The sequence below is a fragment of the Glycine max genome, chromosome 20, assembly GCF_000004515.6.
Source record: "Glycine max cultivar Williams 82 chromosome 20, Glycine_max_v4.0, whole genome shotgun sequence".
Taxonomy (NCBI): domain Eukaryota; kingdom Viridiplantae; phylum Streptophyta; class Magnoliopsida; order Fabales; family Fabaceae; genus Glycine; species Glycine max.
Window position 1 is genome coordinate 25,068,116 of NC_038256.2, and position 27,622 is coordinate 25,095,737.

At 35.9% G+C, this 27,622-nt stretch overlaps 2 protein-coding genes across 3 annotated transcripts; both read right to left on the reverse strand.

Annotated features, from left to right (window-relative positions):
- Positions 1–5,073: 5,073 nt before the first annotated feature.
- Positions 5,074–9,706, reverse strand: LOC102666812 (uncharacterized). Its single transcript, XM_006605647.4, has 5 exons — positions 9,086–9,706; positions 6,870–7,259; positions 6,098–6,756; positions 5,425–5,994; positions 5,074–5,342 (listed from the first exon to the last, which is right to left on the reverse strand). The coding sequence occupies exons 2-3, from the start codon at positions 7,254–7,256 to the stop codon at positions 6,589–6,591; spliced, it is 555 nt and encodes a 184-aa protein (XP_006605710.1). The 5' UTR covers positions 7,257–7,259; positions 9,086–9,706; the 3' UTR covers positions 5,074–5,342; positions 5,425–5,994; positions 6,098–6,588.
- Positions 9,707–9,860: 154 nt separating this feature from the next.
- Positions 9,861–24,950, reverse strand: VAD1 (protein VASCULAR ASSOCIATED DEATH 1, chloroplastic). Of its 2 annotated transcripts, none has more exons than XM_006605649.3 (18): positions 24,625–24,950; positions 23,893–23,958; positions 23,259–23,309; positions 23,006–23,071; positions 22,721–22,816; positions 22,501–22,602; positions 18,274–18,374; positions 18,022–18,191; positions 17,716–17,756; positions 17,503–17,590; positions 17,245–17,331; positions 16,656–16,710; positions 15,773–15,839; positions 12,673–12,772; positions 11,287–11,348; positions 11,151–11,190; positions 10,737–11,014; positions 9,861–10,187 (listed from the first exon to the last, which is right to left on the reverse strand). In XM_006605649.3, exons 1-18 carry the CDS (start codon positions 24,772–24,774, stop codon positions 9,954–9,956), a joined length of 1,854 nt encoding a protein of 617 aa, XP_006605712.1. In that variant the 5' UTR covers positions 24,775–24,950; the 3' UTR covers positions 9,861–9,953. The 2 variants fall into 2 exon arrangements, with proteins under 2 accessions (XP_006605712.1, XP_006605711.1); XM_006605648.3 differs by having other exon boundaries at positions 9,861–10,190; positions 24,625–24,949.
- Positions 24,951–27,622: the final 2,672 nt, after the last annotated feature.

Genomic DNA, 27,622 nt, shown 5'->3' on the forward strand with positions numbered 1-27,622 from the left:
ATAGTATTTAGAAGAATTAAAAGACATTATTCAACTTTCTTAATCCTTGTAAGTTACTTATATTTAGGTATGGAGATACTCTCTCCAGCCTCAATTACAAGAAAAAAAAAATCATATTTCACACTTAATAAGAAAATTGATTGACTTTATTAAATTATGTCATTTCCAATTAAAAAATATTTTTTTAAGCTATTTTTCATTGAAATTTGATATCAAACATAAAATAAAATCTTTGATCTTATTAAATGAATAATATTTTAAAGATAATCTCATTAAATAAGACAACAAATTGAGATTTGCTTATATTTAAGAAAAAAAATAAGAGACTATTATTTGTATATGAGATATCGATGGAGTAGGACAAACCAATGTTACTTTATACTTAATTAAATTGAGGCATAATATTTAATTTTAACAATTGAAAAACATATGGTGTAATGGGGATATTTTCCCCCACCTATTATTTGTGTAGTTCTCACTTTTTGGGCTTTTAATTTTTAAGGCCCCATAAATACCAAAAAAAATTAAGGAGACCGAATGGGTGCACCTAACAAAATTTATAAATGGCAAAAATGCCCTTTCCTTTTTTTCTTCTTATAAAAGCTTTTTTTTTTTTTTCTGGAAATGCACACAGCTCCATTTTTGTTCGCTGTTTTTCTCTGCTTTTGTGTTTTTCGTGCGGCATTGTCTCCGGTCCATGGGTTCGTTGTGAACGGTTAGGTGCGGTGTAGGTGAAGGTACCGGTGTTGAGCGTTGCGGTGGTCGGCGGCGGCATCCGAGGTATGCAGAAGGTGGTGTTGTTGTTGGGAAGGTACGAAAACGTTACAGATTAAGTTGATCCGCCAACTCAAATTAATAATTTTTATCCGGAAGTTGATATGGTTCTCTAAAATATTAAATATTTAAAAAAATACCAACTTCCGGATCAACTTGATCCGGAAGTTGGTATTTTTTTAAATATTTAATATTTTTGTAATTATATTAATATTTTTTTAAAAATTATTAATTTGAGTTGGTTAGATGGACGAAGATGAGTGGATGCATGAAATAATGTCTGAACAAGCGGATATGGATTATGAAAATGAAGAAGCATGTGGTGCAAATGAACCACATGTTGATTGTTCCGATGCGTTCTATACTTCTCAGGTTATAATGTTAATGTTTGTCACAGATTTAATAAAATGAATACTGGTAGAAAACTTAAGTTATGTGGATTGCTTTGTAGGTGTTCGAGTGCCGAGAGGATGTTTTCCGGTGGGCTTGATCCGTTGTTCATGAAAATGGATTTGTGGCGGTGATTTTAAGGTCGGACACAAACAAAGGTAGTAGAGGAAGGACTACGTTTGTGTTAATTGCCTGTGAAAGGAGTGACGAGTATAGGTGTAGGAAAAAAGAATTTATCAGAAGAGACACTGGGACTAGGAAATGTGGGTGTCCCTTCAAGCTTCGTTGCAAGCCAGTGGTTGGAGGAGAAGGCTGGATGGTGAAGTTGATTTGTGGAGTGCATAATCATGAATTGGTCAAGTCATTAGTTGGACATCTATATGCGAGGCGATTGACTAAAGCTGAAAAAACACTTATTGCTGATATGAAGAAGTTCATGGTGAAGCCAAGAAACATTCTGCTTACTCTGAAGGAACACAATGTCAATAGCTGTACGACCATTAAACAGATATACAATGCAAGAAGTGCATTATGTTCTTCCATAAGAGGAAGCGATCTTGAAATGCAACATCTGATGAAGCTTCTTGAAGACTCTTGGTCGGTGGTCCGCAACCATCTGCTTAAAGAACTTGCCAAATTCTCAGAAGACTATATCAAGCTCTTTGGTGGCATGGAGAGATTTGAGGAATTAAGGATGTCACTACTTGTTGATGGGTTAACCAAGGTATGTAATTTATGTATTTGATTTTTAAGACTTAACTTTGAAATTAAGTTTGACGTGTATATTTGTTTCATTCAGGTGACTACGGATAAGTGGATAGATATAACGAACATGGGATATGTCATTGCATCAAGGTATAACGTAATCGTTGTATCCTTGTCTAAACAACAAAGCATGACATTCTTTCCTCTTAGAAGTCAACCGCTAGCAAATTCTTCATTGCATCGTATAATTTGTATCAGTCATGTGTATGACAATCATTTTGTTGAGGTACATTGTAGATATGAAGTGTTTTTTTTATATTTATGTAATGAGTTTTGTAGGATTGAGTTAACACTTTTTTCGCAAGTACAATAGGTTTATTTAAAAGAACGTTGTCCCTTACCGTCTGTAGCATTGTTATGGTCTAGCAATTGTCATCCTCAGGCTAAGTCGTGGCCAAATCCATATATTAGCAGAATGCAGCATACAAGAGCTTCGTGATGTTCAAGAGAGACTATGTTGACATAAATAATGATTGAACATGTAATTTATAATGTCTAATTGTTTTGAATTGGATATTCACATTTATGTGTCTTTGTATATTTGTTACGTCCACAACAAAATTATTACTTAATTCTAAAAAAGCATGTATGATATATCATTGTCTGAGTTGACAACACATTGTGAAAGAACGTGTATGATAAATTGTTGTCTGCATTAACATAAAGCGCGTGAAAGGACCTTGCACAACATGACTACACATGTAGATCTGATGCAAGTTAAAGCATGTCACGTCATTGGTGTAGTTGACAACACATACAGAAAGCATGTTCATGTGTATTTTTAATCTTTAAAAAATGCAGCACTGATATTAAAACTCATCTGTATATATGACACAACCTAACATTGTAGAAATCCACAAGTTTCAGTCGTAACCCAACTCTTACAAAAAACTATGGCATTCTTGGGAGAGACAAGCAGTCAGACAGTTGTGAACTCCACATTAGGTTTTATTTTTCCAAATGGATCCATTGTTCACAACAACAGTGGTGTTTCCTTTCAAGCTTCCACTCCAGTTCCCATTCGAGTACCTAATAGGTGTGATTTTCAAACATTAAAAATCATAATACACAATACCCTTAAGCTATCTGACAAGAAATTTTTGGATGAAATTTACTACCGGTAGCCTTTCACATATGCAGGTAATCGGATTCGGTTTCAATGTATGCAATTGAAAGATGATGCTGATGTTAACACAATGTTAATGTGTAATCATGAATTTTCGTTTTTTGGTTCGATTGAGTTATTATGTAGCATTGCTAGAACCCCAGATGATATTTTAAACTTCAAGCTACTATGACCCTTACTCATGATGCCCTGCTATATTACAATGGGAGGTGGAACATGTCACGCCAAAATGAATTTGTTGGTTACTCATTCACAGGAAAAAATCCCAAAAAGTTTGACATTCCCACCGGATGTACCATGGATGAACTGAAGGATTTGATCAAGCAAGTTACGCCTCCTGGGATTCCCCCTTATGGTATTGATGAAACACAAATGGTAAAGCGATTATTTTTCGGAAACCAAGTCACCATGAGTATTCTGAAAAAGTTATAAAATTTGAAATAATTAAACTTAAAACCAATGATGACGTGATGAAGGTGTTGATTGAGTCTAACTACTGGAAAAAGATTGAGCCAATAGAAATTTTAACTGTTTTCAGTAAACCTGTACCGGAAATGGAAGACTAGTTGTCCTTGTCGCAAAATTAGCATGAGTTAGTTGTAGTATTTGATGCAAATTTAATTTCGTTCGACTATGTTGAAGTTAATGTACTGTTTGAATTCATGTATCGCATAATCATTTTTTTTTCTGGAAATGGAAGATGAGTTGTCGTTCTCTGTTAAATTTGATTTCTACTACTTTCATTTTTTTGTCGGTCTTGCAATTTTATTTTAAATATAAAAAAACAACTACAACAAACGAAAAATAACAATTAATTATTTAAACTCGAGTAGTTCATTTTTTTAAAGAAACTACTATAAAATTAAAATTTAATTAAAATATATTTTGTCATCAATTAAAAATAATTTAATGTTGAACTAATTAAAAATATTTAACAAAGTACATTTCACTTTGATGCAAAATATGGAAATGAAGAAAATAAATAAATTATATGAGTCAATTATTAATTTAATATGTTGTATAATGCTTCAAATGAGAAGGTTTTATTTTTTTAGTCTCTCAAATTAGAAGGTTTTATTTTTTAGTCTCTTAAAATAAAATATAAATGTTACGCTTAATTATAATGATGTTGTCGTTATTACCTGGCAATGAGGGAGAGGTGTGGAATGTCGGGTCCAAAAACAGTGGCGGTGGCTTTAGTCACTCTCCATCGTGTGGCCATAGTGTTAGTGTTGAAGTGAGTGTGTGAATAAGGATAGGAAATGACAACATGATAGCATGATAAATACAGTTAAGTTTTAGAATGAAAGAAGTATAAATCTTAAATTAAGATATATTTTATAATATATATTTTAAAATAAGTTATTTTCAATGAAAATCATTATATTTGAAGTATAAATTCACTAGAAAATGAGTTATTTTCAATGAAATGTATTGGTGTAAAGATAGACATGATCATGATCAGATATCCATCTAGGGTTGGCAAAAAAAAGTGGTTTTAAGTAGTATGTATAAGGTTGTAGATTCTAATTTCTATAAGACTATTGTACACCAAGAAGAAAAAAGATCTAAACATATTTTAAGTATTGATTCTTTTTTTTTATAATGTATGTTCATCATAATTTTTCTCTTGTTTAAGGGGGTGAAAATATTCTAGAAAAAATAAACCTATAAGTATATGGATTATATGCTACTTGGAGTAAATAAACTACACGTTGAGCTTAATTTTGACTGTTTCAGATGATGAGCCTATCATTAGTTTGATTTGTTATTAATTTCTTTTGTCGAGCCCTTGCATATTAAAAAAAACATATTTAATAGGCAGCGAGTTGATCACAATCCTATAATTATACCTAGTATAGCGATAATTAAATTTTAAAACATTTTTAAAAACACACTTTTCAAAAAATTATTTTATAGGCAGCGAGTTGATCACAATCCTAATATCATCCATTAAGCTAGATTAGGCAAAGGGAATACACAATGATCATGATTATAAATAAAACTAACATTACTAATGGAAATAAATAAAACTAACATTACTAATGAAATGAGTTCAAGTACAATAACTATATATACATTGAATATCAATATAAAATATGTAAATAAACTATGTCTGATCCATGCACCGCCTGCGTCGAGACCTAACATATACTAGCTGGTCCTGTGTGACACTCCTAGCCATCTTGAGGCATTCTTCGATCACCTCATGTGTCGATGAGCCTGGGGTGACCACCCCTAGGCTCAAATGGCGCTCCAACCTCTCAGCAATCCCATAGCAAACTTCCTGTTAAATACAAAACAAACACATTAGACAAATTATTATGAAAATATTGACGTAAATGACGTAAATTGTTAGTATTACTTACCACTGCATGTCTAGGCTCGTCCACAGTGGGCCTCGCAGATGTCGATGGTGCTCCTGGCTCCGGCACGTGAGGGATATCTGTCTCTGGGACCTGAGGGATGACTTGGGGCTGCGGAGCATGACCATCTGGCAGAGGATTTGAGGCCTGGCCTGGTGTCATGAAAGGATGCGAAATGCGGAAGAATCATATGATCCGAATAGTGCATCCACCTGTCGTGTATATCATCATACGACACCCATGAATCCACAGGCGGAGTAGGAATGATCTGAGTGTATCCAAACTGCCGCATGACCCTCTCTGATCGTAATACATAACAACGGGCACCCAGCGCAGGAGACCAGAATAGCATGAAATCATATGGAAGTCCCGGACCGGTCGGTGCTCCCCATATGGGATCCAACAGACATCCGAAATCCGGAGTCGGTCCAGGCGCTCCCTGTACGTCGGTGTACGTATGTTCTTCACGGTCTTCTTCGTAGCAATCCACCTACAGGAACGCGGTGAATCCTCGTCGTAGTCCGAATCAGCAATGGACTCCGCGACTGAGGGAAAGTGCTCGTATATCCAGCACTACAAAGGTAACATGAAAATCATAAACATTAATAATGAAAGTCTAACAAAATTTAAAGTTAAACATTGTTGAACCTCAACGAATGAAAAACATGTTTGTTACCTGTAGTAGTGTGATGTAACTGTCAAGCTGTCGGTTGCTGCTGATAGAAGCATCGTTCAGGTGGTCGTACATATGCACCAGCGCAGCTACTCCCCAGGCGTACCTCTCGGTCTGACTGAGGTCACGAAGGGCCTCCAAATACACAACATGAACATTGATTGCACTCTTGTTAGCAAACAGAGTGCAACCCAGAAGATGAAGAAGATACGTGCGAGCCACAGTTGTCCAATGACCTGCTTGGCATCGGCGCTCATAGATATCACGTACCCATTGCAGGCGTACGTACGGTCCACGACACTGTCATGTCTCAGCCCTGACAACCTCTGCAGAGACCATCAATAAGTCCACCAGCATCTATATTGCATCATCCACGTGCAAGGGCTGAAAGGCATGCAAGTCGCCAACCACGGGCAGATGTAGAAGAGATAAGACGTCATCCAACGTGATCGTCACCTCTCCCACAGGGAGATGGAACTAGACGTCTCCTGGTGCTACCGCTCGACAAACGAAGACAAAAGTCCCCGATCGCCAGTGTCTATCGAACACGCGATCAGAAGACTTAGTCCTGTTCCAACAACTAGCCCCTTAATGGCAGGGATAGGCCTGCCTAAACTATGGACCTTCCTCCTGTGAGAGGATAGCTTCAACTCAGGACGCTCCTGAATTGAAGTATAAAGGAACGCACAATTCATTAACATCATCTTTTAAAGTAAAACAAATTTCAATCATAAAGTATAATTAACAACTAACTAAAATTCAATATTATAAATACCTCTCCCGTCCATACACTGCCTGCAACGTGATCCGCATACTCGGTCAGCACGGATGGGTCGCTCGGACCACCCAAAAATCCCTCAGCCTCATCCTCAACAGCCTGTGTGCCTGTGTCTGCAGGAGTGTCTGCCCCAGTGTCATGTACATCACCTCTTGCCATCGGCTCATCTGCATATACGACAGGCTCAACCGAAGCTCCAACAGCCTCTGTCACAGGGACCACTGGCTCATCGTGCTCAGCTGTGATAGCTACTCTCTGCCTGCGTGCAGATGCGGTAGGCTGTGGACGCTGCGGAGCATCATCGGAATCATCACGATCTCCTCTGCCTACACCTCTGTCAGTAATGTGACCTAAGACACAACCTAATCCTCTGGTCCTAACCATGATCTGCAAATCAGTACCGCAAATTCCATCACTGATTTCATTCACTCAAATTTCATTGGTCTAATGCAAATTTCATCGACTCAAAGTCACACAAGTTGTCAGGATTTCATTGACTGTAGGACTGTCATTCAGTCAATTATTTATTTGCAAAGTTGTCAGGATTACATTTATGTATTTGAAAAGTTTAGTTTAAATGTGTATTATTTAAAAATTTTAGACAATTAAAAATCTATCAAACCCAATGTTAATATTAGTTGAAGTTAAATTTTGAAGGTGCATTTATAATACTGGATGTATTAGAGGTATGCACCATATTCACCAAGCAGAATATATGCCATTCCTCGTACAATTGGTAGTGGCTCAGTTCCTAGGATTTCCTTTGAGAGGAACAGTTCTTGGGGTTGCAGTGTTAGAGGTATGGCGGATTGATTTTTGAGCAATCTGAAGTAGCCTAGCTCTGGGTAGAGGGTATTGTATTTTCCTGAGTTTTCCTTTAAGCAATCCAATATTATTCTCCCAAATTCATAAAAAATTACTGCATATTAGTTTTTGTTGCTGTTTCAATTCCAGATTTCCATCAGTATTACAAAAGTCCCATCAAGTGTATAGATAATAAGTTTCAAGGAGTTGCCTTTTCTTTTGAATTAGTTTTTCGATATCACATTCAGTTCTTTTTCCTCCATTCACCAACCATGTTCCCCTCACCATAATTTTAAATAGGCATATTTCAATAAACTCAAATAAAGATAGCCACTCAAATGAAATCATAAATTATAGTATGATTACAAAATTGTATAACAAGAAAAAAATCAGTTGATAGAATGAAATTGTGGAGGGTGGTTACATGAATTTGTAACCACCCTCCAAATGTATAACAAACATAGAGAACATGTGCACACACATACATGTCAATATTTATACCATTGTACAGAATCCAGATCTTGGGTCAAACTGATCGTAATTCTTAAACTAGCCATATTATTAGTTGGGTAAAGATCAAATTGTGTAGTGTCAAAGTCAAAAAGATTGGACTGCACAAAAACGAATTTCCAAACCTAACACAATAGTAGTAATACCCTTCTGAAAGGAGTGCAACCTTCTTAGTCATTTTCTTTAACCTCACACCCTCACCTAAGGGCTTTTGGTAGCCTTTTCATTTTAAATTTAAATTAAGTATGAACACTGCAACGCTATATTTGTTTATTTTCCTCATGAAGCATACATAAACCTATGAAGCATACATAAACAAAGCCAAGAATTCAAGTTCGAGAGGTGATGCCATTTTGGCAGCAGATGCATTAGGTAGTCCCCAACTTATGATGCTAAGTGGCAATTACATAAAAGACAATTACATACTTGCATTAAATCAAATTAAAACAATTGATATTCTCCAAAATGACACTATTTATCAAATATTTAGCATAGATTCAAAGGTGATCCTAATAACCAAAATTCCTAATTTAAAAAAAATCACTATTTATCAAATATTTGGCAATTTTTAAAATTAAGATTGAAGATTACGAATCACCTTCATCCGTAAACTGCTCGAAGAAAGTTTACGGATCAAGTTGATCCGTAAATTGTTGAAGATGTTTCCAGATCAACTTGATCCGGAAGCATCTTCAACAACTTACGGATCAAGTTGATTCGTAAGCATCTTCTGGATCAACTTGATCCGGAAGATGCTTACGAATCAACTTGATCCAGAAGATGCTTACGAATCAACTTGATCCGTAACACACATCTCCACTTACAGATCAACAATCTACCCTATCGGATCATCCTAACTCCGGCAACAATGGTGGAAACGACATGGTTACGACACTTACCTCGACGATGGACGGTGACGAAGCTCCCTCGACGGTGGACGGTGGCGTTGCTCTTCGCGGAAGCCTCCTCAATGCACCACGGCAACCTCCTATTCACAACAACAATGGTGGCAAGCTCCTCAACGAAGAAGAAGAAGAACCTCTTCCCGCAACCTCCTCTTAACGGCAACAACAAATGGAAACACCGATGACGTGAGCAACAACAATACGAAAATGCAGGAAGAAACGGAAATGCTGTGAGGAAGAAGAGAAGAAAACCGCAGAAAGAAAGAAGCGAAAACGCAGGCGGGGCGAGAGAGAGAGTCTCACATTATTTTTTTAAAAAATAAGTCAGGGGTATTACGGCCTTTTCACTACAAGTGCTGGGTGCACCAACAAAAATGTTGGGTGCACCTAACAACACTCCCGAATATGCATTCAAACATAAATAAAAACAAACCCAAAAGATTAATATAGTATATAAGATCCCGTTGCCATAAATGAAAATGATTTATTTAATAGAAGAACTTGCGTTCGATTCCCACTGTATGTAAAGTTTTCTTGAACTAACGACAAACATGCACCGCGAACAAAATTAATTTTTAACCTAGTGAATTAGGAGACATTTGTAGTTTCTGACCAACGAAAAAAAACTCACATAGAAACAAAGTTTAATTAATCCTTAAAATTATAATAGTGGTCCATTGCATTTCATCCTATTTTAGGATGCTGGCAAACAAACTAAATCACAAGTTCCTCATTTCTTTAATTTTGGGTATAACATAAAGTCCTCTCATTTACAACAAAATTAAATGTCATATCTATATATCACATGAATATACAAAAAAATGCTATAAGAAGGATATGATTCAACAATGAAATTTGGTAGCTACTTGTGTTCTAGGTCCTTTAGTTGGTTTTTTAAAAGTAAATGTTCATACCGCATCCTTTCAAGCCTACTCTCAACCATGTACATTTCATCTTTGAGGTGATGAATTCTTTTCTCCAACCACGCTATGTCTGAAGGACTTCTAGTGACCTCATTGTTCATCCTATTCGTGATGTCTACAGGAGTGTTCATATGTATGTGTTGAGGTCTAGCCAACAGCACAAGTATGCTACACTGCTGCAACAGAATAAAGAAAGGATTAGCATTTCGCAGTTACTTAAAGTGTAAACTAGTTGACTTGCAATTATAGTGGAAGATAAATCATTACAGACACCTTAAATCCAAAACATTACAAATTTGAAATTATAAAATAATTCAGAACTGGTAACCAAGCCAAACAAAGATGTTTGAAGCTAAACAAGAGAAAACATGTGAATAGAGGACGGGGATGATTCTCTTATTATTATATCATTGTTACTTGACAACTGAAATACAAATTTTAGATTCTTGAATTTGCTTTTATCATGTGAGGAACACAGGTTTTAAAGAAGGGAACCAAAATATGTACATTAGTGTTTGAGCAGTCATTCAGAACTGAAGTGACTGAATGCTAACTTAAAGCAATTTGATGCCAGTAACTGCAACAACTTTTTATGAACAATTTTATTTTCGTACCATACACACAAGAATTGCTAGTCCTGAGTTCCTTGCAGAATTTTATAACTAGTTCACGAAGTAAGAAAAGGCATAAATCTACCTAAAGTTCAGGTTTAAAGTACACACCTGAATGAAGAAAATCAGAGCGACAACAGTAATAAGGAGCAGAGAAAGATTGCTATGACTTCTCAAAGATGATCTGAACTTCGTCATAAACTCTTTAAACAGTGGAACAGATGATGGTTCGATGAAATTTCCCGGCAAATGAGAGCCGACATTGTGGGTAGTAGCATCAAAGGCATTGGAAGTAGCTAGTATCTTTGTATGGTTACTTTGCTCCTGTGACCCTTCTGAAGATTCTCCAGTCTTCACTTCTCTATCTAAATTGATTTCACCATTTTGAGCTACAGCAACAGCAGAACCAATGAAAAATAAACCATAAATCCTTAAAAGTATGATATTTCACAGAACACCAGTGTTGTATGGAACCCAAAAGGAACTTTAAATTTTAAGAAAATATAGAAATTATGAAAGCCAAACCTTGTTTTTCAAGGTTCTTCTGCTTCAACATTTCATGTGCCTGAAATTTCATACATTTTCAAATGGACATTTGAAAGAAAACTTGGACCAGCAGCAAAACAAAATACATATAATACAAACACAAACACAAGAATACCATGTTTATCCATGTCGCATAAGCATCTCGACATTCTTCAATTGTTGATTGTATTATTTTGCCTGTGATTGTTCCCACATGAAAAGAAAGTTCAAGTTCGTGACAATGACAAAATAGAACACACAGCAATGCAACTCAAACTGTGTGTCAGGAGAGAGATAATTTGTATTAAACAAACTCCTAAGATTCAGTTATGCTAATGTCTCTGATTTGGAATAAATTAGAAGATCAAAATAACAAACATAAAACATAAGGAATGGTAATGAAAATCTTTTGCTATAAAAATCAGAATTTCACCTGTAAAACAGAGATTAAAGATAGGGCATTTAACAATGCAACTGAAACATTGTGTGTTGTGGGGTGGGGGAGGGGGGAGATATCCATATTAAACAATCTCCAAAGATTCAGTTATGTTAATGTCTCCTATCAGGAATAAATTAGAAAATCAAAATAACAAACATAAGAAAAAAATAAGGAATGGGATTATCAATATTTTAAATCTTTCATTATAGACATCAGTATAACAATCTCCAAAGATTCAATTACGTTAATGTCTTCTATAATCAGAATTTCACACGTAAAACAGAGATTAAAGATAAGGTATTTAAGAATGCAACTCAAAACTGTGTGTGCAGAGCGGGAGAGATAATTTGTATTAAACAATCTCCTAATATTTATGTTAATGTCTCCTATAGTCCTATTTAGGAATAAATTAGAAGATCAAAATCAGAAACATAAGAATAAATAAGGAATGACATTACCAATATTGAAAATCTTTATTTATAGACATTAGAATTTCACATGTAAAACAGAGAATAAAAATGAGGTATTTACTCAAGATCGAACTTTGTTAAGAACAGAAGGATGTTTTGTGAATTATTCACCGCTAAAGCCAAGTGTGATCAATTAGGGACTGATTTTGGGTTTGATTGCTGGTAATCAGAATCATCCTCTTATCAAAAGCAGCTGATTCAGTTGCCTTCGTGCTGAGATAGGGCAGAAAACAACCTCACCATCAGAAATGGCCAAGGCATAGCAGGTTTGATTCTGGAACCTTAATGCAACTGCATCAGGGTAATGCAGTTGCTGCATCCTCAGTTTGATTATGGTTTGCTTGCTAAAAATATCATAATAATTGATTTCAGGAACATGTTTCTAAAATGTAAGGTCTTCAACATATACAAGTGTTCATGGTATAGATTGAAGACAATAAGCAGCTAAACATAACACAACCAACATAGGAAAAAAAATGCAAAGTATAAAACTGATTAATTCACCTTGATATAAAAGGACACAAGTTATGAATCAACATCATCTAAATTAGAAATAAAAGATTAAGATACAAATCAAGGAAAATGTTCATTAAGGATACTTAAAAAGCCACACCTTTCCAAATAGTTTTTTTAGAAAATGCCACATTCACATATACCCGCAAAAAGCAGCATTCTTTTGATTCATCCTTGTCTCTCTCTACACTCCACAGTCCCTGGTAATTCACATAGAAACCATGCACAAGTAAAAACTGACAATTCAATGGGAAAGAAAATTATAAATTTATAATGTTACTAAACAGAGAACTAACTGAAGATTGATTCATAAATAAAATAAAACTCAATAACAACCTGATTGTGTCGCAAACTTTGGTAATTAAATGATAGTCTTTTAACTACATATATCGGTTTTACTCAAACAAACAATTCATTCAGGGCCTGTTTAACTAGTGGAGTGGTATTGGGAAAAACTCAAGTCCCACATCTGCTAGAAATAAGGCCAAGATAGAATATATAAGTGGGGGACAACCCACACCCCATGAGCTAACTTTTGAGGTTGAGTTAGAACCAAACACATTATAAGAAGTGTTAACATAAAATGCATGTTGTCGAATCCTGATGTTCAGAGTATCAAGTTGAACGTTAAATATAATGCAAGAGAAGATAGTGGAATAGTAGTTAACTATTTACAAACACTAATCAAACTCATTCTTTTGGTTAGACACCCAGAAATGGAAAATAGTCTAAATATTTGTAACCTAATTCCTGAAGTCACTTATTATGTTTAAAAATAACACACTACAAACCAAATCTTTGAGTAACTCTTGCATCTTTGTCAGTAAAATGTACAAATTATTTTCCAAGAGCAGTGCCAAATAGAAAAGTAATTGTATCTAGCCCAATTCTAATGTCCAATCAACAGGTGATTACAGATTTTAGTTGCAAGAACAGCATCTCTGCTCATGGGTAAGACAGCATAAATCTAACCCCACACAGACCTCATAAAGGTTGGAGCTTGTGCAAGGCCGCAATCAAGCAGCAGTACTGATATAGACCCAAGTCCCCACCTTACATTTCTAAACAAGACGATGTCTAAGGTGGGAAAAACAAACATGTTTCCCACCATGGGAAAGATTTTTTCAACCCTTAGATATTTTATATTCTGATCTGATGGCTAATTTATTTTGCTTTTTTTCTTTTCTTTTTTCTCTTTTTTTTCTAATTGTTCCTGATTTACCCCTTCTTTTCCTTCCTCTTCTCTCTCCCCCAACTTCTTCCCCTCATTCTCTCTGCTGCAGATCACCTTCTTCTGCATGAATGATGGTGTACTGCACCATATATTCTGGAAAATGAACGATTGAAATTTTTTGAGATGTGCAAGGGAAAATATGTGTTTTTGAAGAAAGACGGAAGAAAAAACACTGCAACTGCAATTCAAATGAACGCAGCAACACACTTAATAATTGCCAAAAATACTTAGTTGAGAGATGTGAGTTTAGGCAATTATCTCATCTTTTCTCTTATTTAGAACTTTGTTTGTGCCTTTTTAATTATAAATTTGTAAATATGTAGTTTTTCTCTTTAGTTTATCATTTTGATAGGTTACATGTGCTTATTGATGGATTATTTTGTAGGAATTTGAATTGGATTGAAAGGCAACTTGGAGCAAGGATTGAGAAAGCTTGAAGTGGAAATTGTAGCAAAGTGTGCTTGAGCCAGGAATTTTGAGCCTAAGCTAAAGTGCCTTTTTGAAGAAGCTGCAGAAGAGGAATCCGCTTAAGCCTGGAAGTTTTGGCTTATGCGGAAATAGGGCAGAATGTGTTAGTTTCAGAATTCACTTAAGCCTGAAATTTTTTGGCTTAAGCAGATTTTCATTGAAGTGCAGATTTTTTAGGATAATATAAATAGTTTGTCCGCCTCTTTTGTAGCTCATATGGAAGATAGTCTAATAAACAGATTAGAGGAAGACTAGAGAAAATTCTAAAAGAATCATTAAAAAGGGCTTTTGATCTAAACAGATTTCCAAATATTTGGTTTTTGACAGAGCATAATGGCATCACTTGAGCAAAGTAGCAGACCCCGCCTAGTGGATAGGAGACTTTTGTTGTTGTGTTCAATGAATCATTAGTGCATCCCATGAATTAGGACCAGTTTCTGATTATTAGTTTATGTCTTTATGAAGGTTTGTGTGTAAAGCCTTTGTTTTTATAGCAACTGACTTTCCAAGCTATTTTTAGAGCATTTGATTAGAAACTGATTTTAATTTGTTAAGAAATTTCCTAAAAAGTAGGAGTGGGTGGAAGTGATGTACCTTTGTGTAAATTTCAATGACAATATCGCCTACTCTTTTTGGTTGTAGTAAAAAGTAAAATATTGGGTATTTTGGGGGAAATTGACAACATCACCTATTCTTGTATTAAAATCAAAATATTGGGCATTCAGGGATAGTAAATATAAACACCAAGTGGGAATCTAAATTTGATAATAGTATAAAAGAATAGATGAAAGGGGATTGGACAGTCATACAGTGATAGAGATATAATATAAAATCATTCATATAATCATATGTCTTCACCTAATAGCTTAAGATAGTTGATTAATGACTAGGTGTGAGAGCCCTAGCCTAAGTGGACTACAGTTTGAGACTTTCTGCCTCTGCTCACAATTTCTAATAAGAAATTGAATTTCAGCACAAAGTAGGTGGGCTATTGCTATATAAAATCATTCAGGTATCATCACCTAACTTCACCTTGTGAAGTAATTGGTTCATGACGGAGAGACTTCTTGTGTCGATGGCATTATTCACTCCTACTCTTTTTCTTTTTGTTCCTCCATAGAAGAGTATATTTTTTCCTTGATCTCTTCAATCAATTCTCCACCCCCGCCCCCCCTCCCCCCAATACCTTCCTTTTCTTCTTAACAAAAAGTAACCCAATAACAACTCTCTCTAACATTCTCCCTATTATTGGCTGTAATTTATTGGAAATCACAAGTTTTGGTGGGTCTCACTTCTCAGTTAATGAGTCTCCTAATTTAAAAGTGAGACCCAACAAAATTTGGGATTTTCAATAAATTCCAACCAATAGTAGAGAGAGTGTTAGAAAGAGAGTGTTAAAAAGAGAGTGCTAGAAAGAGAGTGATACTAGCATTCCTAGAATTAAAATTACTTAAAAGTTCATGTGCATAAAGATTTAATGTTTCAAAAAAATTTGTACCTCAACCCGGAAATAATCTGCGTAAGGTACATCACTGACTTCTTGCGACGTCTCTATAACCAAATGACTGGACGAAGTAACAAATACATGTCAAGATAACACACAGCACTTTAAAAACACTATATTTCATGTAGCCAAAGCAGTAACTTATTTTTAGAATAAATAATTAATAATTAACATAAAGAACACAAGAAAACAGATAGAGGTAATAATAAAATGCACATGGAAGCAAAAGCAACCATTTTTATTATTCAAAATAACATAATAACAGCATCAACCTCCTAGTCCTACCAAGTTTTTCTCATCCGAGAAGAGAAAAATTAAAACAAACCTAAACAAGTCACCAACGAGCTTCTTCTTGTATTTCATGTTGTACACCATTCCAAACTAATGCTTGTTTGAAACAATTAATTGTTTAGTTTAATAAATATATCCCTTCTCTCCAGTACTACACCAGCCTCTCAATCACAAGTGTTCTTGAAAAGCAACTCACTCACAGGACCCACACAATTCCATTTCCATCAACTGCATAAGCTCTGGCACCACAACAGCATTATCTCAGGCTACACAAAACAGCACAAGAGACTTTTCTTCCAACATCTCACCACTCCTTTATCATTGTCTTATTTCCTCAGTTTCTCCCACTTAAAGCCATAAACCAATAAAACAGGAAAATATGTTATTGCTACACATCATTACGTTATCCAACCCACCCCACAACACCCTAAGCTACTAGGGATATTCATCCCCATAATTATCCTCCATCTAGCTTCCTTTTTATTAGAAGCTTCCTGAAACCTTTACCTTAAAAAATTATTGAGAGTAGAAGATGAACTGATTTAAAACAAATAAATTGAGAAAAAAAAAGGTCATGGTAAAATACCTGTTCCTATAAACACGAAATTTCTGGACCTCATGGCAGCCACCAAATTTCGCTCCTGAAAAAGAAACACAATCATGTCCACTGGCAAATAGACAGCTCCCCTAAAGTTTTGAAAATTCATTGGAACACATCAGAGAGAGAAGTTTTTAATGCCCAAAATATGATGTAAGAGTATGGCTCTATATTTTTAATAGACTATCTAGTCTTATACATTTAGCTTTGATGCTCTTCAATTAGTAATAGAATACTGATCTGTGTGTCCCATTCACTTCAATTAGGCCCACTTTGCACCATCTTATAAAAATGTGTGTTTCTAGGCATTTATTCCTTCTTAATAGCTTTATTCACACATATATCTAGTCAACTTCATGTTAATAACTTGTTGCAAAATTTAGATCTCATGCTTAAACTTATTCCTATAAAACTAAAGAGTTTGATAACTCATGATTATGTCAGTTATATGTCAATGTAAATTAGTTTACAAGACTACTGAATAGTAAATAACCTATACAATTAATGGGCTAACAAAATCAAAGTCAGAACAAGAATTTATACAGTGCACATCAAAATAAAAGCAGCAGAGGCATACCAAGATAAATTTTTATTGGATGTTGAAATGACAGTTCACGAGCATACCCAAATTTCTCTTGAGGATGCCACGAAGAACACCTAAAGTCTGAAAAAAAGGGAGAGAAAAAAAATGTATGAAGAAAGACATCATTTATTGGCTTATTGTTATTCCTTCCCTAAAATCATATTAAATGACAAGGAGGAGGATAGTCAACAATACTAGAATATGAAAAATGACAATTGAAATGCATAAGTTTAAAAGTTTCATGCTGGCTACCTTTATCACCACATTTTTGGCGAAAAGACTCAAGAAAATTTAGAGCATCATCTGAGAATAAGTACCTAAAGAAGTCTTCAACCTTTATCTGCAATGTGCAAATTCTAAACTTTCAAGAAAATCTATAAATTTTTAAAATTAAGATTGACCAAATTAGCAAAGGAAAACTTAAAAAGTAAAAACAGATCTAGTGATTTTCAAGTAAGATTATACCGGAAACACTGAATCTGCAACACATGTATATGCTTCAAGGACTGCATTTTAGAAAATAAGTTCAAACCCATCAGATTATTTACACATATACGGTGAACAAATTTAAAACAAAACGGGTATTTACACATGAAGTGTTTTTTTATCTAAAATTCAAACACCTTTCCCAATCCACTGTATCAAACATCCCTTGAACAATTTAAAACAAAATTGTTGAGATGTTTACCCTCAGAACAATTTCTAATGACTACAAACATTTGACTAATGAACATGAGTCACACACACACACACACATATTCCCAAACTCACTTGATGGGGCATCAATATCCTCCTCGTTCCACTTCCAACTCACACTTGCAGCATTTGGGGCATCAATATTCAATTCAGGTTCAGCAACCTGTTTTACACTGCATTGCTTCGCTGAATCTTCCGTCAATAATGGATCATCTACAATGGATGGAAGCGCCGTATCTTTGCTCCTGGTTCACACACATAAGCCTAAACGAGTAGCACAGAAAATAATCTATTCTAAAGCAAAACCCATTATAAACATGGACATACAGATCAGTAGAAAGTGATCCGTTGTTAGTTATATAAGAACTTTTGACATTTTCAACAGCTACAAATCCATTCTCTTGGCAGCTGGACTCTGACATTGATTCCTGAAGTAAAATAAATAAATGAGGGCAACAGTACAACTAATGCAATTTTGACCAATTAATTTGCATTTTAAGATCATATTATGCATCAATGATCCAATTTTCCAAAGAAATTGAATACTGAAAATAATTAGAGGAACAATAATTTTCAACACATGACAGGTATGGAATGCATTCTGTGAAAGACAGTCTCAGGTTCACAAGAGGAAAAAAACAATGAAAATCATTGCAAAATCTAATTATCAGAGACTGAGTTACTACTTTAGTTTGGCAATTATTGGATGCAATGCAATTTTGTACTATACATAGAGACAAAGTTGCACCTTGGTGACCAGTTGGTCATAGTTTCGAATCTGGAAACAGTCTCTTTGCATATGCAAGGGCAAGGTTGCATAGAATGACTGGGAACTGGGATACATAAGTTTATGGTGACAAAAAGACCATAGCTAAACACTGATCCATATAATGTAGAAAACCTCCTGAAATGGAGGTAGATGATATTCCCTGTGTGGGGAAGCCTTTTACTTGAGTTAGGCCTAATGGTTCTTGCAAGAGCAAGCTAGATAGAGTGCTAGTATCTGATGATTGGTTATCTAAGTGGCCTGATAGCTCCCAATTCAACCTTGAAAGGAACTATTCAGATCATTGCCCCATCCTCATGAATTCTAAACACACTAATTGGGGCCCTAAGCCTTTCAGGGTCTTTGATGCTTTGCTGTCTAATAAGGATTACACTAAGGTGGTGAGGGACTGCTGGTCTGCAAATCAGCCTATGGGATGGGGGAGTTATGCATTAAAATGCAAACTTCAAAACCTCAAGCATAGGCTAAAAACCTGGAGCAGAGATAATTGTGGAGACTTGGGTAACAAGGTGAAGCAAACCCAGAAAAAGTTGAATGATCTGGAGAATTCTCTCACAGCTCATCCCTCTGATCAGCAAGTCCAAGAGCTCAAGAAAACTCAGTCTGACCTATGGGAGCAGTCTTTTCTTCATGAATCAATAGTAAGACAGAAATCTAGAAGCAAGTGGATCAAAGAGGGTGATGGCAACACCTCTTACTTTCACAAAATTATAAATTTCAGTAGAAGGAGGAATGCCTTGAGGGGGTTGCACATTGAGGGTAGTTGGGTAGATAACCCTGCTGTGGTTAAGGCTGCAATTCTCCAGCACTTCCAAGGCAGATTTGCGGAACCTTACTTGCACAGACCCAATCTAGATGGGGTCTCCTTTAATGTCTTATCTCTTAACCAGAGAGACATGATGGTGGAACCTTTCAAAGAGGAGGAGATCTCTAGTGCTATGTGGGCTTGTGGGAGTGATAAAAGCCCAGGGCCAGATGGACTTAACTTCAGGTTCATAAAGCACTTCTAAAACGAGCTGAAACCAGAATTCCTAAGGTTTTTTCTCAGAATTTTATGTGAATGCAGTCTTTCCTGAGGGTCTCAACTCATCATTTATTGCCCTTATCCCCAAGATCAAGGACCCCCAACTTATTAGTGATTTCAGACCTATATCCCTTATTGGCTGCGTTTACAAAATCATTGCTAAAGTTCTATCAAATAGGCTCAGCAAGGTCATGAACCACTTATTAGATGAAAGGCAATTAGCCTTTGTTAAGGGCTGACAGCTGCTTCATGGAGTTTTGATTGCTAATGAGGTTGTAGAGGAGGCTAGGAGATCTAAGAAGCCTTGTCTAGTATTCAAAGTGGATTTTGAAAAAGCGTATAATTCTGTGTCTTGGCACTTCCTCTACTATATGATGAGAAGAATGGGGTTTCATGAAAGGTGGATTGGCTGGATCAAGGGTTGCCTTTCATCAGCATCCATATCTATCCTAGTGAATGGAAGCCCAACTGAAGAATTTAAGCCTCAAAGAGGCTTGAGACAAGGAGACCCATTGGCCCCCTTTTTGTTTGATCTGGTTGCTGAAGGCTTGACAGGTATGATGAGGGAAGCTGTGTCCAAAAATTGCTACCACAGCTTTATGGTAGGCAAGAAAAGGGTCCCAATCAACATCCTTCAATTTGCTGATGACACTATCTTCTTTGGGGAACCATCTATGGATAATGTTACAGCTATTAAGGTTATTCTCAGAAGCTTTGAGATGGTATTTGGCCTTAGAATTAATTTTGCTAAGAGCCAATTTGGTGCAATTGGCCAATCTGAGGAGTGGTGTAGTCTTGCTGCTGACTACCTGAATTGTGGCCCCCTGCAGTTTCCATTCATCTACCTAGGGATGCCTATAGGTATTAACCCTAGAAGGAAGGTGGTGTGGGAGCCTTTATTCAGAAAATTTGAGGCCAAATTGAACAAATGGAACCAGAGAAGTATTTCTATGGCTGGCAGAATTACTTTAATTAATGCTGTCTTGACAGCTTTGCCCTTGTTTTATATGTCTTTTTTCAGGGCCCCTTCAGCAGTCATTAAGAGGCTCACTGCCATTCAAAGACAATTTCTTTGGGGTGGAAATGTAGAAGGAAAAAAGATAGCTTGGGTTGCATGGAATCAAGTGTGTGCTCCTAGAGAAAAGGGAGGGTTGAGAATCAAAGATATCAAGGCTTTTAATAGAGCTCTTCTTATCAAGTGGAAATGGTTGATGTTCCAGCAATCAGATCATCTATGGAGCAGAATCCTCACTTCAAAGTACAAGGGTTGGAGAGGCTTGGAAGAGGGTCCTCCTAAGCAGACTTTCTCCTTTTGGTGGTCTGACTTAAGATCTATTATTCATCACAGCAGTATGGTTGCTGTCAATAAGCAGTTTCTTTGGAAACTGGGTAGTGGTGATCAAATTCTATTTTGGGAAGACTCTTGGGTGGGAGATGGAACTACTCTTAAAGACAAATATCCAGAATTATATCAAATATCATCTCAAAAATTACAGACAGTGGCAAGCATGGGGATCTTTGGTGAATCTGGTTGGGAGTGGAAATTCTCCTGGAGAAGAAATCTTTTTGACAATGAGTTGGGGGGAGCTTCAGCTTTTATTGACCAGACTGCAGCAATAAGCACTAATGCAGCCTTGAAGGATTCTTGGGTGTGGGGAGCTGAACCAAAGGGGATCTTCTCTACAAACTCTGCTTATAATTGCATCAAAGCTGATCAGCTATCTCATCAGCAAAATAGTGGCTTCAGACAGCTGTGGGAAATCAAAATCCCCCCTACAGCTCTATCTTTTGCTTGGAGATTACTCTGGGATAGGCTTCCTTCTAAGGAAAACCTAATCAGGAGGCAGATTGTCCTTCAAAATGACCTCTGTCCCTTCTGCCAAAGCCAAGTCGAATCTGCCTCTCACCTCTTTTTCACTTGTCATAAAATTATGCCTTTGTGGTGGGAATTTAATTCCTGGGTCAAGGAAGATAGAGTTTTGCACAGTAAGCCTATGGACAACTTCTTCAGCACTGCTCCTTGGCTGGCTCGAGGAATTCCAACAGAAGGAGGAAGATCTGGTGGATAGTAGCTACAAGATCTATATGGAACCTCAGAAATGACATGATTTTTAAGAATCAGCCTTTTGTCATCTCCAAATTGGTGGATAATGCAATCTTTCTCACTTGGTCATGGCTGAGGGGGTGGGAAAAGGATTTTAATGTTCCTTTCCACCAATGGTCCTCAGCTATGTCTTTGTCTTTTACCTAGTGTGTGATCTGTAGGGTTGGGCATTGTTGTTCTTTGTTGGTTTGTTATTTGCTGGTTATGTTCTTGTGTTTTAGGAGATATTATCTCCTTTGTTTCCTTGTAGTACTTCTGGTACTATTCTTATCATATACATAATATTATCTTTGGTCGTTCAAAAAAAAAAAAACGTAGAAAACCTCAGAAAGATACTTAAAATGAAAAAGAACAGAAGAATTAGTATTGAACATATAAAATCCTATAAAAAAAACTTCTTATACAAGATCCTGCTGTTGCCTAATGATTGGGCTTCTTCCTTGGCTTCCTCACTAATTCTCAAACTAGTACCTGCTATTTGATCCAATATCCATTTAACAGATTACTATAAGTAGAGGGGTGTCATCCATTCCTAAAATCCACCACATTACCAATGTAAAAATTTATAACCTTACATACTACCAAGAGAACAAAAACTAATAAACAATTAGTATCAAGAGAGGGTTCTATGGTAAATACCTTCTGTTCCATAATTGCTATGGCTCCATTGCCATGTCGCGACCATCCCTCATTAATAATCCTGAAAGCTTCATCACGGGATAGGAAGGATGCAAAGAAGTACTGCAAAATAAATAAGTGGATTAAGACATTACAGCACAATAAAAATACAAAAGTAATGTTCAGGGCATAAATTCATTGAAATACAACTAGCTTAAATGTAACTCCATGTCCAACACACCTTCTTGTTTCCGGCTAGAATCTCAATGGCATTGGGAAAGAGCCCAGCCGTCTTTGCCCTCCTTACACTTGTGACTTCAGGGAATGGGATTATTTTCTGAAACATAATCGTTGGCAATTCCAACACATGGCAAAAAAAAAGAAAATTAAAACCAAAATTACTAGCAGATGATCAACATAGTAGATTAAGCATGTACATTGAATAACCTAGATATTATATGTAAATATAAATTTAATTCCTCCCATCAAGAGTTTAAAAGAATGTTTAAATGCATAGACACTTTACCTTTGTCTCATATCCAAATATGTTTGAGTAGAAACAAATGAAGTTGACAAAGAGGTACATATGACCCTACAACAAGCAATTAATAAATCATTAGGAAAACAAATGAAAATGCTATATGTTCAAACAGTTTATGCATTTTAACTTAAGAAAAAATAGAGTACTCAGTAATATTCTTCAAATTCAAAAGATAATGCACAGTATTTGTGAGCTAATAGTATTAACATTTACTGATAAATTGTGGGCAGAATATTACCTGAATAAGTAGGTTTTCCTGGAGGGCACAATTAAAATCTTCAATGAGGACCTAAAGAAAAGGAGAACAAATAAGAATTGTCTTCATTAACAATAAAACAAAGAAATCAAATCGCAGTAACTCAGTTCTCATGTAAGAGTTCCCAAATCTAAAAAATGTGCATATTCCTGACAACTTTAACATTATCAATGTGGTTCATCTAAAATTGTGACAAAAATTAGATATGCTTAAAATGTGTAAGGAAAAATTGTTTGAAGGTGTGAGATTGCCTAAATAACATATGATCCATTGAATTTTTGGTAAATATGTTAATTAAAACCAAATCTGATCTACCCAAAATGCATTTGTGGGGCAGGGGCTGAGGAGCTTCATGAGTTAAACTCTACTTTAACCTTATTGAGGGTCACACCAAAGGGCATTCTACACTTCCAGAAAACACAAACATGGAGAAACACGATCATGAAGAAGAAAGGAATACAAGACCTCAGATGCATGTGATTAGGGAAACATGCCAATGTGAATAGACATACAAGATTGCCAACTATTCCATTATAAGATGATACTGACTAATCCAACTAACAACCGACAATGTTAGACATTAAAATATTTATCTTAAAGGTGGAACATCACTCACTTCCTCCAGTGGAAGACGGAACAATTGGCGATACTCTTCACTCTTCAATACGTCTGGAGTTTGTAACTAAGAAAATAGAAACAATCACAGAAGCAAAAATATAGCGTGATCAATAACATGTCGAATTTCAAAATAATTTTCAATTAAATGTGTAAAAAATTGAAACATTCCAGAGGGCAAAGTCATCCTATTACATCAAAAGACACAACTCACAAGTTTCACTGAAGCCGCAAAAAAAAAAAAAATTGAACTATTTCGAACAATTCCACACTCAAGCTAAACAACACTTCAACTAACTTTAAGTGAAATATGAATTTCAGTTAAATGTATCAAAAATTAAAAGATTCCAAGGACCAGAGCCATCCTATAACGCCAAAAACCACAATTCACAGGTTTCACTGAAGCTGCAAAAAAAAAAAAAATTGAACAATTCCACAATCAAGCTAAACAACACTTCAACTAACTTTCAATTAAGTGAAATATATAAATTTCAGTTAAATGTGTGAAATTAGAAGATTCCAGAGAGCAAAGCCCTCATACAACATTAAGAGCCACAATTCACAGGTTTCACAGAAGCCGCAACAACAAAATGAACTATTTCGAACAACATTTCACACTCAAGCTAAACATTTCTTCAACAAGTTCCAATTGAGATATAAATAAATGACACTTCACAGAATCAATCAATTTCGAAGAATCGCAAATGCAGCGAACACACACGAAACGAAGTACCTGAATTTCAGTGTCGGAGAAGTGGTTGGGAGAGGAATTGAAGGAATCGCTCCGATCAGCGACGTCGGGGGAGGACGACGCCGAAGGATCCACCGGCTGCCGAGGCGGCACGTCACTCCTCACGGCGGCCGCAACAACCGTGGAAGCCATCGAAGAGAGAGAGAATCGTAGATCTGAAAATTTAGTGAAAAGAGAAAAGAGAACGGTGGTTGAAGGTTTTACGCTATTTTAACTAACGGCGACGGAACCGAAGAAGAAACGTTGTTAAAAGGAATGTCGATGTTATGGTCTGAGCTTTGAGTCAAAGTCGGTAGCTGCACCGATAGAAAAAAATTAAAAAGAAAATTAAAAAAATCATTATCTCATACGCTATGTTGATGTTGACTCTACGTGACTATTCTTCTGTTATGCATTTGTCATTTATAGTCTGCGTGGCTTTTCGGGATTTTTTCACAGAGATACAAGATTTTTTTTTTTTTTTTACCAAAACATATAATTTCCTCAATTATATATCTATACATATATATTTATTATTCACATGGACCTGAATTTATACTATATTTTTTTAAATTTTTTTTGCAAAATTCATTGAGATTTCGGATCCTCCCAACCTCAATTCTTAACGTAATTTTTAATTTTGTTTTAGAAAGATTTTTTAAAAATAAAAATAAAGAAAATTAGTTAAAAACATTATCATTGAAGAATTTTTTTGAATTTGCATATAGTGTGAAATGAAATACATTGATAGTAAAAAAAAAAAAATACTTAACAATGTTTCTTCTTCAGTTCCGTCGCCGTTATTCAATTTGTAGGCTTTCGGATCAAATTGAATAATGTTATGGTTGAGCTATTTCTCCCATCCATATTAGTTCCTGTTCTTGTTATTTTGGTCTACCTTTTTATTTCTTCTCATGGCTAGATTGACACATAATTGTGGTCCTACTAACGGGACTTTTTAGACACTTGACACTTAATCCAATGTGTATACTAAACTAACATATTGCAAATAGTTTATGTTGATGTGCTTACATGCAACAATGACATGTGCACACGGCATGTGTAGCTTTTGAGACTTTCCACAATCAAATGTTCTTTGATCTAGTCTCATAGTGAACTTCCCCATTCAACACCTCTTTCTCGAATTCACTCTATTCTCAACTTGAAACTGAAATATTTGGCGGTCAAACTATTGAACAAAGTGAGTGTTGGACTTAGTTCCTTCTTCACTAATGAACTTGGCTGCAATGAATGTGTAAACTTGTCCAAAGGCAATCACTGCATCAGCTTGAGTTCCACGGTCAACAAAAAATTTGTTTAACTTCTTATACGTGGCTCTGACCAAGGCAGTGATTAAAATATTTCTCATTTTTTTGCGCACCGAGTTGAGTGACTTTTCCAAATTAGTGGTCATGTGTCCCCACCGCTTTCAATCATCCCATGTCATGGTCCGTTGCTCCCTTGGTATTTGATCAAGCCAGGCGATGTCGTATGGGTTGTCTTATGTAACAGTCGGTAATGATGAAAAAACTATGATTAGGTTATGGCATACCCTGTGGTTTGAAAAAAAAATTGTAAATATGATTGTTAGTTTAATTTAAAATAATAAAATATTGTGAATTAAAATTTTAAAAAATATTTTACCCATACTTAAGACGCATTTTCTTTCGTCCTCACTTTTGAATTGTTTTTTTGTAATTTGAACCAATGTGACAAATACAGAACACATGTAAGGAGTTGTCTATTGTCCACCCACTATCGGGTCGTCTGCATGCACTTTTGATTAACTCGTGCCTATCAGAGATTAAGCATATATGGTGTGATGTGGGTTCCCAAGTTTTGCAAAAAAAAGTGCTAACCATCTGGAAATATGTTGTTAGTCCTATCTTGTGCAACTACAATTAATAGCATCCCTTTGTAATAGTATGCATGACACATGTGTGAGGCCCTTCAATCATTCTAATTTCCCTAACTTTTAAATTTTTTCGTTCAAATGTTCTAAGTTTTCATTGACACCCCTCAACTCGACAACATAAGACCCACGTATCCTTTGCACACCTCTTGTGTTTGAAAGTGACATGGTTCTTAATGTGCCACATTTTGACTGCATATTTGAGGTCCTCCAACTAACGGAATCGCTGACCAACATATAGCTCACCATCCTGCGAGTCAGATTGTTGTTGTTGGTCCAAAAAATGCCTATAGTCGGGGTTCTCAGCCACTTGGTTGTCACCAACATCAATGCAATTTGGATATGAACGATAAACATTTTTAGTTGTTGTCGGTTGGAAAAGAAACTGTATGTCATTATCGTCGTTGTCATTAATGTTGTTGTCATCATTGTCCGCCAAAATTTTGTCTTTGTGGTCACTAAAGTCACCAACTACTTCATCCGAAAACTTGTTTTCAGCATGATAGTCGTATGACATTTCTTTGCTTTAAGATTGAGCAACGTGGATTTCAGTAGTTGGTTAGGCATTTAGGTGGGTGGGCTCATTTAGGTTCAAAAGTTAGGGAGTCATCACATAGTACTTTGACGATCCACTAAGCAGTTGTGTGTATGAGCTAATGTGTGGATCAAATTTAGTGGGTTCCAAATTGGGGATGTAACAATCATGTGTGGGCATGTATGAGATTGGTGTGTAAGAAGATAGGCCTTCATGGTAGCTTTGAGTATGGTAGTCAATATATTGTGTTTGGTAAATTTGTGGTGATGGAATGGTTGTTTCAACATTGGTGGTAGAAGAAGGTTGTTGTTCGCATTGTACGAGCAACTGAAAGCCACTTAAGCATTGATGTCGGTTATAGACATTGAACATGCCTCAATATCCTCATCTCATTGATGGTAACAACCCGATAATTGAACATGCCAGACCCTGCAGTTATGGGTAGCGATAAATGACTATGATTATGGTTTGACCTTGGTTTAGGCCCATCTTCCGTTGGATTTTTGTTTTCAAGGCTTTGAAGGTCATGCCTCTCTTCATTGAAACAAGTACAT